This window comes from Falco punctatus (genome assembly GCF_963210335.1).
Source record: "Falco punctatus genome assembly, chromosome: 6".
NCBI classification, from domain to species: Eukaryota; Metazoa; Chordata; class Aves; order Falconiformes; family Falconidae; genus Falco; species Falco punctatus.
Genome location: NC_137585.1, coordinates 28,147,131 through 28,162,567, shown reverse-complemented (window position 1 = coordinate 28,162,567; position 15,437 = coordinate 28,147,131). Strand labels below are relative to the sequence as shown.

The window sequence follows — 15,437 nt, the reverse complement described above, 5'->3', positions numbered from 1 at the left end:
TTTAAATCAAACCAAAAAAGATTATTACATTTTAAAGGGACAACCCCAACAAAGTCACTGTTATTTTTCCTCTTTTTGTTGCTGTTGTGCCTGATGGGTGCTGGGGAGTCCTTGGGGCTTTGTTTTCCTCAGGGGGCTAGTCTAGGCTCTCCTTAGCAAGGGCTGTATCACTGAGGCTGCACCAGTGTTTGCTCTGTGGGTGAACGGGAGTGGCATTCTGCAAGAGATGAAGTCTAAATGGGACATCCAGAAATGAGAGACTGTATCAGGAAATCCAGTTACGATTCATGCACGTCACAGCATGCAAGTGGACTGACCCCCAGAGAAACGCCTTTACTGAGTTCCAAGAGCTGAAATAAAGCACTGAAGAATGCCCAGTTTCTGGAATCATAAAGATTTGGCATATTTATTTTTAATGAGCGATGAAATGTCAGCGTAGTCCTGGCTTGGCATGAAACAGAGCCTTAAAATACCAGAATTTCACATCGATGGGGATTATTTTTACTGCTGGCTGATCAGCACTCTGGAATGGTACTGGTCAGTCCGCAGCGTGCTCAGTGCTGCGGACGTTTAAGGGGAGTTCATTGTAAAACTGCTCCTGTTTTTTACAAGGTCCATTCTGGCATGTCTTTTACAAACAGGTAAACTGTGCTCAGTCAGACCAAATCATGAGTGGTTCCTGATTTTCCTTTTTAACTAAACCAGAACACCCAGTGCCCGGTAACTTCAAACCGTGAACTCCTTGAAGGCTTCTTGAACTCCTTGAAGGCCGAGGGGGGCTCGGGGCTCGTGGCCGCCCCGGCCCGTTCCCCTCAACGCTCCCCTCGGTACCGAAGCATGACCGGCCTCGTTCCCCCCTCCGCCGGGGCGGAACTGTCTCAGCCCGCTGCCGTGGCCCTGGTGGGAGGCCGCTGGCAGACCCGGCCGAACGGCTGGAGCAGAGGCCGCGGGCATCTGGGGAGGGTCCGGCGGGGATCGCACCGCCCCTGGGAGGCCCCGCCGTGCCCTCCTGCAGGCGGCTTGCGGCGGGCAGCTGCCCGGGCCGGTAGGCGCCGCTGCTCGCCGGGCTGAGCTCCGGCCGCCCGCCCCGGCCCGCCGCCCTCAGACGGCCGCCGCGGCGGGGGCGGGGCGACGCGCGGCGCTGCAGTCTTGTCGCTGTCGCGTTGGCTGCCGCGCCCGTCGCTCCCTGTGCCCCCGGCGCGCCATTGGCCGCGCGGGGCACGGGGATCTCCCCCCTCGCCTCGACGTACCAGGGAGCCCCCGCCCACATTCCACAGCTGGAGCCACGCGGGCGCCGAGCGCCGAGCGCCGATTGGGCCGCGGCCCGCCGGCCTGCCGCGCTCCGCGCTTCGGATTGGCGGCTTCGGCTGCGGGGGCGGGCTGCGAACGCGGGGCGGGGGGGGGGGGGCGCGGCGCGCAGCTGGCGGGGTGACCCGCCCGCCCCGGTGCCCGCACACTCCTGGTAGCGGCGGGGACGCGGCCTCGGCGCGGCGTTGGGCCCACCAGCGGGGCGGGGAGCGGAGGACGAGCGAGCGGCTCCGCGGCCTATGGGAGCGGGCGGCGCGGCGTGAGCCGGGCGCCGCGGGTGGGCAGGGGGCAGGCGAGGGGGCGGCGGATCTGCCGGCGAGGGTGCCCCGTTGCTTGCGGCCGCCATGGAGGTGTGCGAGAACGGCGGGGAGCAGCCGCTGCTGCACTGGGACCGCAAGCTGAGCGAGCTGTGCGAGCCCGCCGACCCCGACACCCTGCTGTGCCACACGGTGAGAGCGGCGGGCAGGCGGCGGGGCCGCGACCGTGGGGCGGTTGCCGGGGCCGCTGCCCGGCGGGAGCCGCCGGGTGGGCGGGGGTGGGGCGGCTGCGGCGGACCCCGCGGGCGGCCGCGTTTGGGGGGCCGTGCCGAGAGTCGTCGTGTCGGGCGGCCCGGGCCTCCCCCTGGGGCTGGGGGTCCCAGCGGGCGCGGGGGCCGTAGGTCTTCGGCTGGCAGGTGCCGGCCCGCCGCCTCTCCGCGGCCCTCCCCCACCCGCGGGCCCGGGTCCCGTGGCAGCGAGGGGCCCCCGGGCGGGCGTCGGGGCCGCGGCTCGCCTCGTCCGTCCCGGGTGCCGCAGCTTCCTGCCGGGCGCGGTGCTGGCAGCTCCGGGGTCCCGCGGTCCGCCCGCCGTCCCGGTCCCCCTCCGCGGGCCGGAGCCCAGCCCGGGCCTCGCCGCTTCCCCGGTGCGGGCCCCGCTCCTCCCCGCCGGGGCCCCGCTTCCCCCTCGGCGCTGCCCGCTTCTCCCGGGGCCGCCTCCCAGAGTCGCCGGCCGTGTCCGCCGCTCCAAAGCGGAGCTCCCTCGGCACCGTGCTGGTCTCCCCCCGCGCAGGAAGGAAGCGGCGGAGGGGCCGGCTGCGGCCGGGGCGGCGGCGGGAGCCGAGGGGCTCGCTTCACCCCGGCGCTCAGGGGTGGTCGTTAGCCTTCGTGCCGGTGTTGGAAAAGTTTGCTGTCCCGTAAGGCGTGCTATGGCGGGTCTCTTAGAGACGTCCGTGAAGTCCTTGCTTCAATGGCTGAAGGGTTAGAGCATCAAGTTTTGCTGATTGTTTACGATTTTTTTTAGCTGGAGTCCCCAGATTTTTTTGTTGTGCAGAATGCATAGTTAGGGCTGTCTCAAGGGAATGTGTCTTACGTCTGCTTGGTTGTTCCTCTGTTAACCTGGAAGCTTTTTGCAAGCACTGAGATACAGCTTTATAAAGCTGTGTTAGGTGCACATCCCAAGTGCAAGTGAGCCGGCCTGCTTGGGGATGGCGTGTGCAGGACTCCTGGCCCGCTGTGCGAGGCATGGGGTGGGCAGGCTTGGTGCAGCCGTTGAGCCCGTGATGGGATGGAGACCCGGTGTAACATGGTGGTGGTGGCCGGCGTGCAGCAGAGCACCTGGGGAAAAGTGCTTGGCAGGTGCTGGCACGTGCTCTGCCTTGGGCTCTTGCACCTAAGAGTGATGTGCAACTACAGTCACGCCCCGGAGAGGAACCGGCCACTTCTTGTGGGAGCAGTGGTGATCCCACCGCACGATGTGTGGTGAGGCAGTGTGCAGGCACTGGCGAAGATCTCAGTGTTAGTCTTGAAAGGCAAACAAGGAAAATCTTATTTGCTGTGTACAGTACACAGTGGCCTTACTGATCCGGGATCACGTCCATCACAAGCTCCAAACCTTGTTTCAGCAGGAAGCGAGCCTGCTGCACGAGTGACTGTCTTTGAATGTTGTTTGGCTTCTTTGTCTTTGAAAATTCTTGGACTTTCTTGCGCAGTGTGTATCTTCTGGGGAAAAGCAATCATATGTTTTGCTGGGTTGTTTTTTTTTTAAAGAGCTAGAAGGAGCACTTAGCAAGGGAAAGCTCTTCCTTCAGACAGGTTTTTTTTTCATGTGTTTTTGCTTTAACAAGACACATTATTTAATGAGATGAATGTTATGAAAGAAATGGGAGGCTCTTTGGAGAGTGTTCCTGCTCCAATTTTATGTTTGTGCTGGCATGCTTCTTCCTGCTTTGTTTAGATCCTTGTGCTGAGAATGGAGTTGACTCTCTTTAACTTTTGTTTTCTTATTTAGTGTTCCCTTATTTTTTCTTAATTAGTGTCCTGAGGGATATCTTGTGCTTAGGCTTGAACTTGTGGCTGCAGTGACTTGGATATGTGTGTTTTGTGCCTGTTTCAAGGAGCCTGGGACTTGGTTTTAAGTGTAGCTTGAGAAACAAAACTTCCATCCACCAGACAGCCAGGGTATGTGGTGCTTTGCCCTCTGCTCTTTTCAAGTGTTATTGGGGATTTTAAACTTCAAATGCTATGATGATGTCTTTGTTGTGAGAGGCAGCACATAACTGGGTCTGCGAAAACTTGGGCTATGACCCCCTTTGTTGGGAGTGACAGTCTACCTTGATTTGTTTGTGTGATCTTTTTTGGTTGTTTTTTAGGAGTTTAAGACTTCTTCAGGGATTGTCTAGAAGTCAAATAAAAAGTATGAAATCAATGTATCTTTTTGTGTTGTTTTTGGAATTCTTTTGAAAGAAGCAATCAGTAAAAATAAAGCTACTAAATGCTGTGGATAAAGTAGGTATAGTAAGGTATTAGGATCTTTAGAGGCAAAAGGTAGTTTTCTGAAATTAACATTCTTGGGGGCGGGGGGGGATGGGGGAGAGCATATGTTTCTGCCTGTTGAACTTTTTATTTTGCAAAGTGCCTCCTGCTATGTGGAGGAAAACACTATACTTGATATCATGAAACACAAGTTCTTCATTTACCTCTGGCCAAAATTTCATAAAATCAGTTTAAAAAATAAAAAAACCAAACCCTCTAGTTGAAACATCTGTTCTTCTACTGGCTTATGCTTTTCATCTGGGAGGACTGGTTTGACCCAGCTGTTTGTACAGTGTCTGTAAACTTACTGCAGGGTGTTTCTGAAAAGACTGAGGTGATGAGAAGGCTCTCCTATGCTCCTTGCCTGCACAAGTGCCCACCACCTGTGCTGTCATCCTTATGGCCTCATGGCATCTTGGTCTTTGCACAGTCCCAAGGTGTCCCATAGCTGGATGTGCCAGTCTCCATTCATGGAAACTTCTTGGGATAGTCATGCAGCCCTAGGAGTGTGAGTGGAACTGGTGAGAGGGAGGAGGGAGAAGATGAGGATGATGGAGGGGAGAACTCACAAGCAGGAAGAGGGATCACTGTCCTGTGGCAGTCAGACCCTTGTTTGCAGAAAGGTGAAGTTGAGAATACTATGCCAGCTGCCTTTTGTGTATTTTAAGTTAAATTTTAACCTTTTTATGACCATAGAGGCTGTTCCTGGGTCTAGTTGATTTGAAGCTAGTACGCAAGTGTGAAAGTATGCATACGCTTAAAAACTTGACCTCTATTTTAAACTGTTCCAACCTGCCTTAATTACCAGGGCTGAAATCCAGTCTCCTGGGGATTTACATTTCTCTTTAACAGCTGATGATTTCAGCAGCACCTGAAGCCATGTGAGGAGCGGTTCCCTCACTCAGCTGGTGCTGTCTATGATACCATCAGCTGCGCTGGCAGAAAGTGGGACCTCGAGCAGCTCAGCTCTGGTGTTGGCAGGCAGCAGTCCTTGAGGTGGCTCATTAAAAGTCTTCATAGTTTACGGTAATCACCTGGATACCAGATAGCTTTATAGTGGTTATTTTTCCAGTGTGCCTTAGTTTCCTGTCTAAGAAAAAGCTGAAAGGTTTCCCAGAGGTGTGTTCATGGTATATGTGATGTGTCTGCATATATAATCTTTACATGCTCTGTAGCTTGTTATGATTGTGTGTTGGTCATCCTATAAGCTGGCATTATGCAAGGCATTATTATTAGTATATGCTTTTGCTTTTTCCCGGCAGCCAAGCGGAAAGGAAGCACAAAGTCTGCCACTACCCACAGGGAGCAGAAGCATGGCCAGGTTGGAGACACTTCACCTTCTTGCTGCTGCAGTTAACTTCCTGTAGCATGCAGGCAGGCTAGGAGCGAGAGAGCTCTGCTTGCGGCTGTGGTTGGAGTTGATCCGCAGTTGTACGTGGCCCAGCTGGGACATCTTCAGTGACAAATCTGAGATGTGATGTAGATCGATAAGTCTGACAAACACACTGTGAAATGCCACCTACCTGTCCCATCGATGTATGGGAACTGAAAAGCAGCTGGTTCTTCTGAGCCTTTGACATGTAAAACCTCCTTATTTAACAGTGAGGAGGCAGTGTTGTTTTGTGTTTTTTTTTTTAATCCCACTTTCATGGTTATTTTAACACATTAGCAGCTGGTTGCTGCTTCTGGATGGTAGCAAAATGCAGCTCAATGTAAGTATGACTCGGGTCTTGGCATGGCAGATACAGAACTGCACCTGCTCTGCAGGTACGTCAGGGCAGCGGCTGGCTTAAATATTTAGGTCTAAATTCCCAGATGTCATGTCCTGAGTGTATTGATGATGAGTGGTTAACTAGAAGATACTTCAAATATTAAGTAGTCTAAATTGCTTATTTTTGAAGGAGCCTGACTATTGAACTTGAAGCTCATATAAAAAAATTGAAACACCTCAAATAACCTATTGCTGATGCCATTGTCTGAGCAGTGTTTGAGCTCAGCAAGCCTGTTGCTGTGTTGCTGGTGATGCTGTGGGCAGCTCAGCCCTGGAATATGGGTGCAGCGTAGGTTGGCATGAGTGGTGGAGGTGTCCCAGGCCTCAGCTACCAAATTGCTATCTCCCTGCAACAGCAAAAACAAAGTGATCAGCTCCTGAAGATTAGTGTTCAGTGGTGTTGGAGTTCAGGGTTGTGATCATTATCTCAGACAAGCTGGGGAAACTTTGAGCCGGCCTTCTTTCCTCAGATAAAAATTGCCCATTACAAGCTTCTGAACCTCACTGGAAGCTTGCTGTGACTAATTTCCTCTGCCACAAAAATGATGGTCGCTCTGTTACTTGGTGTTCTGATGACTTCTGCAGAAATGCTGTCTCTGAGCTGTCAGGGATTGCTTCTAGTTTTCGGCGTACAGCAGTGGTGATAATTAATTTAAATGGATGACAATGCTTGATTTTTACAATCTGTGTATTTAATTAGAAGTTGCAGTTGCTGCAGCATGTATGGATGTGGAGCTGACTGTGTCTTGTTTTCTGGTGGCTGCATGTAGCTGTCTAAAATCTGTTGTCAGTAGAGTTTGATCAGTTTTTAAGGGGGTAGGAGATACTTTGTTTATTTGAAAGTGGAGTTTGGCCTGTTGCCCACTGACCAGGAAGCTGAAATCTCCTGAAATCTCTTTTCTTCTTGATACACCTGCATATGGAGGACCAGACAGCTAACTAGGTGACATATTTTTAAAGTCAGTACTTCCAAGGATTTTGCCAAAATCCATCAGTAAAAAGGGGAAATGTGAAAATGAGATTTTTGAATAGTTGTATATAGACTTTGTACAAAGCAGTGGTGTTAAATTTTGAGAACGGGTTTCCAATTAAAGAAAAAGTCAGGGTCACAACTGCTGAACAGCAGAACTAGTTGTATTTAGTGCATTGTACTGAAAGGCACACCCCACCTGATGTGTTCCCAAATTTGAATAAGAAAACCACACCTTTGCCAAGGGACATGTCAAGTACTGGTAATGGGTCTAAATGATCTACAGTTCCTCTAAAAGCTGAGATGAACACAAGTGGGATACTTTGAAACTTTACCCTCCCGTTTTCTGATAGTTAAAATTAGAAAAATAAAGATACTGAGCTGCTGGCTGGTTTCATTTGGATGGGCTGTAACTGTATAGTGAAGTACTTGATCCGCAGTGACGATGGGAGCTGGAAAAAATGTTAGCCTGTCCTGGGACTCTCTTTGAAGTGTGGTAGATAAGAATGAGCCAGTGTTTAATGTACAAAAACAGTATTTTTTTTCCTGATGGATGTGGGCTGATCTGCACTATGTGAATGTTTCCTTACTTTGGAAAGCCAGTTAAGTGTGGAGCAGGTCATATGTGATAATTGTGGTAAAGGAATTTCATTCGTGGTGTTACCAGACAGGGTTTTCCTGTGTCTGGAGTTGCTGAAGTTATCTACAGGGATGGGGGGAACTTGTGCTCTTTGCAGGTCTTTGTTCTGTGAAGACTCCCTTTGGCGTCTTTCATAGCTGGAGGTTAAGTAAGCTTCCTTTATTCCTGAGGTGAAAGGGGTGACCGGTTTTTTATTAAAACAGTTTCACTTTTTAGGATCATCTGTCTGTGAAGGAGGCTGACCTGACTTTGCTGCAGATCCCAGATGGGGGTGTGGAGTTTGATTTGATCTGTGTCCCTCTTGCTCTCTGATGGACTGACTTCAGCTGCAGCAGTTCAGGCTACTTGGGTGGAATGTGGGAATGTCAGAACATGCAGGGATGAGATGAAAGCAGCTAAGGTCCATTTAGAATTAAATCTGGCAAAGTATGTCGAAGACAACAAGAAGAGCTTCAAAGTACATCAGTAGGAAAAGGACGACTAGGGGAAACGTGGGCCTGCTACTGAATGAGGTGGGTGCCCTGGTGTTGAAGGACACAGAGAAGGTGGAGTTTATGAATGCACCTTTGCTTCAGTCTTTACAGCTAAGGTCAGCCCTCAGGAATCCCAGACCCCGGGAACAAGAGAGAAGGTCTGGAGAAAGGAAAACTTTCCCTTGGTTGTGAAAGATAGGATTAGAGATCATTTAGGGAAGCCTGACACCCACAAATCCATGGGCCCTGATAGCATGCACCCCCAAGTGCTGAGGGAGCTGTCAGATGTTATTGCTGAGCCACTCAGCATCATCTTTGAAAGCTCATGGAGTAGAGGAGAGGTGCCTGAGGACTGGAGGAAAGCCAGTGTCACTCCAGCCTTCAAAAAAGGCAGGAAGGTGCACCCAGGAAACTACAGGCCAGTCAGCCTCACCTCTGTCCCTAGAAAGGTGATGGAGCAGCTCTTCCTGGAGGTCGTGTCTAAGCACGTGGAGGAATGTGGAGGAAAAGAGGGTTATCTGGGTAGGCAACATGGATTCACCAAGGGGAAATCGTGCCTCACCGACCTGATAGACTTCTGTGATGGAGCGAATGTCTGGCTAGGTGAGGGAAGAGTGGTAAATGCTGTCTGCCTTGACCTCAGCGAGGCCTTTGACACTGTCTCCCATAGCATCCTCATAGGTAAGCTCAGGCAGTGTGGGTTGGATGAGTGGGCAGCGAGCTGGGCTGAGAACTGGCTGAATGGCAGAGCTCAGAGGGCTGTGACCAGCAGCACGGAGTCCAGCTGGGGGGCTGTAGCCAGTGGTGTTCCCCGGGGATCAGCACTGGGTCCGGTCCTGCTCAACTGACCATCAGTGACCTGGATGCAGGGACAGAGGGTGCCCTCAGCAAGTTTGCTGAAGACACAGAGCTGGGAGGAGCAGGTGATACAGGTGATACACCAGGGGCTGCGCTGCCATTCAGCGAGACCTGGACAGGCTGGAGAGTTGGGCAGAGAGGAACCTGATGGAGTTCACCAAAGGCAAGTGTAGGGTCCTGCCCCCAGGGAGGAACAGCCCCACGCACCAGCACAGGCTGGGGCTGACCTGCTGGGAGGCGGCTCTGCGGAGAAGGACCTGGGAGTCCTGGTGGACAGCAAGTTGCCCACGAGCCAGCCATGTGCCCGGGTGGCCAAGGTGGCCAGTGGGACCCTGGGGTGCATCAGGAGGAGCGTGGCCAGCAGGTGAGGGAGGTGATCCTGCCCCTCTGCTCTGCCCTGGTGGGGCCGCACCTGGAGTGCTGTGCCCAGTGCTGGGCTCCCCAGTTCAAGGGAGACAGGGAACTGCTGGGGAGGGTCCAGCAGAGGGCTGCCAAGGTGATTAGGGGACTGGAGCATCTCCCTCGTGGGGAAAGGCTGAGAGAGCTGGGCCTGTGGAGCCTGGAGAGGAGAAGGCTGAGGGGATCCTGTCCGTGTCTACTAATATCTTAAGGGCGAGTGCCAGGAGGATGGGGCCAGGCTCTTTTCAGTGGTGCCCAGCGACAGGGCAAGGGGCAATGGGCACAAATTTCGACACAGGAATTTCCATCTGAATATGAGGAAAAACGTCTTTACTTTGGGGATGACGGAGCACCGGAACAGGCTCCCCAGAGAGGCTGTGGGGTCTCCTTCTCTGGAGACATTCAAAACCTGCCTGGATGTGACTGTGCAACCTGCTGTGGGTGAGCCTGGGTTGGACCAGATGATCTCCAGAGAACCCTGGTAACCCCAAGCATTCTGTGATTTTTACTTGATTTCTTCTCCTATGCAAATCTGCCTTCATGCATTTTCTTGTACACTGTGAGATCAGATCATCTTTGTGCCAGCTGTGACAAAATTAAAATAAATACAAAAATAAAGAGGCCTTTGACCAATGTACCACCAGCTTTGACTGCCTCTTTGCTTGTCTCTGTTTCTTGCTGTGTGGCTGTCACCTGTAACACCACCTGGCAAAGCCACTTGGTGTCTGAGCTGTCTGGCAGTAAAGTAGCTACTGCAGAATAACATTGCTTCAGTGCTGTAGGTGCCACTGTGTGCAGCAGGACTGTACTGTTGTGGCACGAGATGGTGCCCCTAGGCTTGAGGGGCTTATAGGCTTCCCTTTAACAGTTGTTTGTTTTTTTGTTTTTTTTTTTCAGAGCTGTGCTAGCATGGTTGTGCTCATCTTTGTTATGGCACGACCAGGGGGATGTCTGCTTGGTAAGCTGGTACCTTGTCAGCAGCATGGCTCCCATGGCCCTGCTCATGCAAGGGCTGCAGATCTACCCAGTACTGTGAGTAGGCACCTAGCTTGGGCTGTGTCTTGCTAGCTGCTCATCCCTCCAGAGCTGCGTGGTCTATGTCACCATGGTGCCTCAGCTACCAAAGTACCTCTGAGATACTTGGTTGTTGCTTTGAAAGTGAAGAGATGGTCCTTTGAAAGTAGCTCGCTGACCAGGCAAGTTACCTTGTTGGTTCTGCACTTGCAGATAGATGCTGCTCTTTTGTGCTGTTTCCAAATACCAGGCCCTGCTGTCCTTAGTGATATCTGTATTCCTTCCTCCCTGCATTCCCAAAAGCTGTTTTCTTGTTGCTTTGTAATACATGGTTTAAACAACAACCACTTGTTCCCTCTGTCTTGGGCTGCTTCTTTCCCTTTTGGAGAAGGATTTTTCTGTGGGTGAGACTCGAGTAACTACTGATAGCTGGTCAGATAGGATGACTAACCTAGCTTGGTGGCGTTTTTCACAGGCTGTATTGGTTGCCTACCCTGAGCTTACAAGGCTCTTCCTTTAACTCGTCAGATTCCTTGGAGCAGCTTTCTTTTTCCAAGGGAGATTGGCTTCTGGATTGGTCCCCAAGAGGCTCTTTTACAGTAGAGCTCTGCATCTGCTTTTTCAAGGAGGGCACATTCATTTCTGCTGTTGCTTCCCATTCATCTCTCTCTGAATCATGGAGATGAAAAATCAGTACTATTTGGATGCCCTTTGGCTGTGCTTTTTCTGGGTTACAAGACCTGACAGTGCGGTTCTGCACCTGGACGTAACCACAGGCTGTTGTGGCAGCTGCCTGGGAACTCATCCAGTTTTAAAATTACTTTCTTGCAAGAAATTAGCTTTCGGGGGTATCGGTTTCCTGATGCAGCTTACCATGTAGCAGCCCAGATGCTGATGTGAGAGGGCAGGTAGGAATATTTGGCTGGGGAAGGGGTGGCGGAACAGTATTTTGGCCTAAAGGAATGTGCTGTGGGAATAGTCTGGGTGACTTTATGGGTTGTGCTTAGATGTAATCCTGATGTGTGCATGTGCGTGTTTTACTTGATACCAGTGAACTGTTATTTGGATGTCACTGGAAAGAAAGGAGATACCTGGAGGCAGTTGTTCAGGGATGAATAGGAAAAAGGGTTGTTTGGGAAGAGTATGTGTATGTAGCAAGAGAAGTGGACAGACCTGAGGCTCAAAGAAGCACTGATGCTGGGACTGGTTGATGGTAGTGCCACCCCTCCATGATGCTGAGTGTTGGTGACAAGTGGAGGCTGTCTTGGACAATACATTTTTTTCTTGTATAAATGTGAAAGAAACAGTGTGTGAAAAATAAACTTGGCTTAGGGCCATGTTTTTACTGGCAAATATGTTACCCTTTCACCTCACTTAAGCAAGTAATAGACAGTAAAGACAACAAGTTAGAAGTGGTGAGGTTTAGTAAGGTGTAGCAGAGGTGGGCATCATGTCCACTGTCTCCAGTCTGAGGTGCTGAGCTCTTTATAGCAGGGACTGTCATTATCTTTGTGAGCTGTAAAACATAGCTTGCAACTGCAGAAGAGAGAGCTATCAAACTGAGTTATATCTCAGTGTTAAATGCATACAGGAAAGATATAAATGCTCTATCAAGGAAGGAGTGCTCCCTCTCATGAGGGAGAGTTGGGAATCAGAAAAGGCAATGTGAGGAAAAAAAGGAAAGGCTGGTTAACTGGGAGAGACCTGAATTACTAGAGGTGCTCCCATAGCTGCCATCTATCCAAATGTGTAGCTTAATAGTGCCAGTGACCTCTCTGTGCCTTTGCTGTGTCTTGGAAACTACTCACTTTTTTTTTTTGCCATCTGCCGCTAACTGGCTTTCAATCTTCTGTACGTGATCTGGCTCTGCTGTGGTGACAAGCAAAACCCTAATGGAAAAATGTGACACCCACTTCATCTCTTCCTTCTCTGTCAGGGAAAGACATTCCCCTGCAGCCATGCTGGGGCTGGCTTTGTCCTTTCACGCAATCTGTTAGTCATATGGGGCGAGAAACAGAGACCAGGCTGCTCTGATAACCTCTCGGGGATCTTTGGGCAGGTGCCTTAGGGAACTTCAGGCATCCTTCCTGATGTGTCCTGAGCAGAGATGCAGGAGGAAAGTGAGTTGGTGTTGGTGGAGGCTCTGCCCTGTAGTGTAGGGGTGAAGAGCTATATTGCTGATACACTGCAGTGGCTCACCTGGAGCTTACATGCTGGGCACACTCCTCTCCTGCAGCTCTGCTGGGACAAGCCCTGGCTGTTTGGTGACACCCTGGAGCATGTATCTCCCAGTGCTTGCTGGGGTTGAGATTGCCTGCAGAGGTAAGGTGTGTGTTCCCTTGTGTGCGATGGGCTAATCCCCAACAGAGAGGGGGAAGTTACTTGCCCTGCACTGAAGATGTTGAATGCTGCCATGATTTTGGATGTGAGCAGGGTCTTAAGTTTGTGACAAAATACTTTTAAGCATGTGGTGGCTTGAAAACATCTTTAAATTGCTGAGATGTACAGTATCCTGTTTAATCTTCCTTCTCCAAAGTTTGGATGTTCTGATGTGAAGGCTTGCAGAAAAGAGTGGGAAAAATAGGCAGGCTCTTTACAGCGCTGTATGACAGGAGGATGAGAGAAAACGGACATCAACTGAAGTGGGAGAGATTCACACTGGTGAGGAAAAGCTGCTTTGTTGTTGGCACTGTAGCTGGGCGCTGGAGCAGGCTGCCCGGAGGGACTGCACAATCTCCTTCAAAGATCTTAAGACTTGACTGGATAAAGTCCTGAGTAACCTGGTCTGAGTTTAGTGCTGACCCTGCTTGGCCAGTAGGCTGGGATGGAGACCACCTGAGCCCTCTTCTAGCTGGAGCTGTGCTGCAGTTCCTTCCATAACAGTCCTGGACCCAAGGCACTGCCTTGCTCAGGTTTAGATACAGCATTGCTAGGCAGTAGTCTGATCCCCAGGTTTTTCATGTCCCTGTTAAACTACTGAATGATTGAGGCTGCTTGGTTTTGCTGACTTTTGTTAGGAAACTTTTCTGATGACCACAGTTTCATAGAGGTAGTGCTTTTGGTGGGTATTTTTTGCAGTTCTGGTTTGGATTTACTGAATGGGGAGAAGGACAACTGAACTGAGTTCCAGCTGTCCTGAGCAAATGTTTGTTTCTGTGCATACATTTTCCTTCTGTGCAGCACACATGATGTGCAGAGTGGTGTGTTAGACTTGTAGTTTGTTTATGCACCTGTAATTTTGTTCAAGATTTTCTTGATAAAATTCTGGGCACCTTACCTACTTCCTCTTCTGTCATGTGATGTGACTTTGTAAGAGCCTACACTATTTGTTTTAAGGCTGTTTGTCTTGATGCAACCTCCTGCCTATAAGGGGTTGGCTACTATCTATGTTATTTCCTTTTTGTGGCTAACCCTGAAACTGTAGGTATGTGGAGAGACCACCCTGTGTAGCAGTTTGTGTGACTAGCTTGGAGGAGGTTTTTTAGACCTAAAACTTGAAAAAACAGCCAACAAAAACCCCCACCCCAAATAAAACAAAACCCCAAGCCCTGAATACAAAGCAGGTCTCTGTTCCTTTACCCCTGCAGTCCTGAAGCAAATTTTGTGCACAATGAGAAGCTTATTCCAAGACTGCTTTTTTCCCAATGGCCTATAGGTTCTTCTGTCAGCTTCAGTAATCTGCTTGCAATGGTTGGATTTTGTGTGGGTTATCTGAAAACATGTATTTTCATTTATGGAGCTTCTGGTACCCACAGAAGAGATTTGTATGAATATTTGTAGAACCAAAACTCAGGAGCAGTGAAGAGCTGATCTGCATCTCCAGCTTTTCCTTTCAGTAAAAGCAGTGATGTGACTGTTGCCTTTGTAGAAGGCTTGTGATATTATGGACAGGATGAGATCTTTAGGAGGAGCCAAGAGCAAGACGGTAGTTATTTCTTGCAGCCAGATATCTGGCTTTCTTGGATCTGTCCCAGCTCACAAAGGATGAAGACTGAGGAAAATATGACGCCTAAACTTTCAGCCTTCAAACCTCCTAATATGAGGCAGTGGCTGAATTTCTGCAAAACATCTGTCTTTCTCATCACGGGTGTAACTGGCCTAGTCATCAGCACTGATGGTATGTCTTGCTCAAGCTCCTCAGTGCAGCAGCTCCCTTCCCCTCCTCTCCACTGCCCCCACCCCACACAGCTGTGCCCATGACTCAGGGCTGGGACTAGTGTAGTGTTTGGGGCAGGCTGCTAACTGTTTTCAGAGATCAGGCATAAAGCATAGATTTTATTTTCTTTTTTAAAAAGAAGAAAACAAAACCAAACTGACCCTGCCTGCATACAGCCCTAATGCATCCTGCGCTCCCTGGTGAAATGCTGCAGGGACTGATGGCTCCCTAGGGGTGACCATTTTGGCTGGCTGTGGGCCATCTGCCCTTCCTCTCATGGGAAAGCATTTCCTCCCTTGCCTCTCCAGACTGATGCGTGCATGTCTGCCTGCCCCCTTCCCTCCCAGCACCCCTGAAGGAGCTGAAGTCGAGACTCCTTGGGATGCCTCCTGCCCACAGTTATCAAAGCAATGACAGCAGGTCTCCAGCGAGCCAGGCAGGGCGGGAGCTGCAGCTGCCGGAGGGCTCCGCATGTGCAAGGGTGCTGCACTGCAGCTCAGCCCTTGGGATGCCCAGGCAGCTGGAAGGCATCTCTCGGGCATGACTCTCTAAAGAAAAAGTCATGGCAGAAGTGAGCTTTGGCTGGTTTTGGGGTGTGAGCTTTCTGAATGCAGAACTTGTCTCTTTCTTATGCCTTGGTGCTTCTGCAGTTCTGTGTTTTATTCAGCTGGTTTGCGCCTCATGGCTTTTAATGGATGCTGTCGCTTACAAGAAGCTCTAGAAGAGGAAAAAGAAGCCTTACTTTTGTACTTGCCAAGGGTGACCTGTTGCTTCTCATTCAGCTGTACTAATTCAGAGCAAAATTTCAGCTGAATTCCCATTGGCTATTATCTTTCTCCGCTGGTGAACAACAGCAGGGATTCTGCCCTGAGACTTGGGAATGTTTCCCTGTTGCTGTTGCTTGTTTGTTGTGTTGATAGAAATGCATTGCAAAACCACAGGGAAAAGATGGACTTTATGTTGCTGTTTTTTCTTAACTACAAACACGTATGCAAGATCAAAACCAATCAAAAAGCGGCACTGACCTTGAACACTGTGCAGTGAATGTCTTGATTTCCTT

At 50.5% G+C, this 15,437-nt stretch overlaps 1 protein-coding gene across 1 annotated transcript in view; it reads left to right on the top strand.

Annotated features, from left to right (window-relative positions):
- Nucleotides 1-1,399: 1,399 nt before the first annotated feature.
- Nucleotides 1,400-15,437, top strand: part of CREB3L2 (cAMP responsive element binding protein 3 like 2) — a gene marked incomplete at its 3' end in the record, with an annotated part of 80,115 nt that continues 66,077 nt past the window's right edge. The window contains exon 1 of the mRNA XM_080391619.1: nt 1,400-1,757. Coding sequence (XP_080247745.1) covers nt 1,653-1,757 — 105 coding nt within the window. The 5' untranslated portion in view covers nt 1,400-1,652. The remainder of the gene's footprint in view (nt 1,758-15,437) is intronic.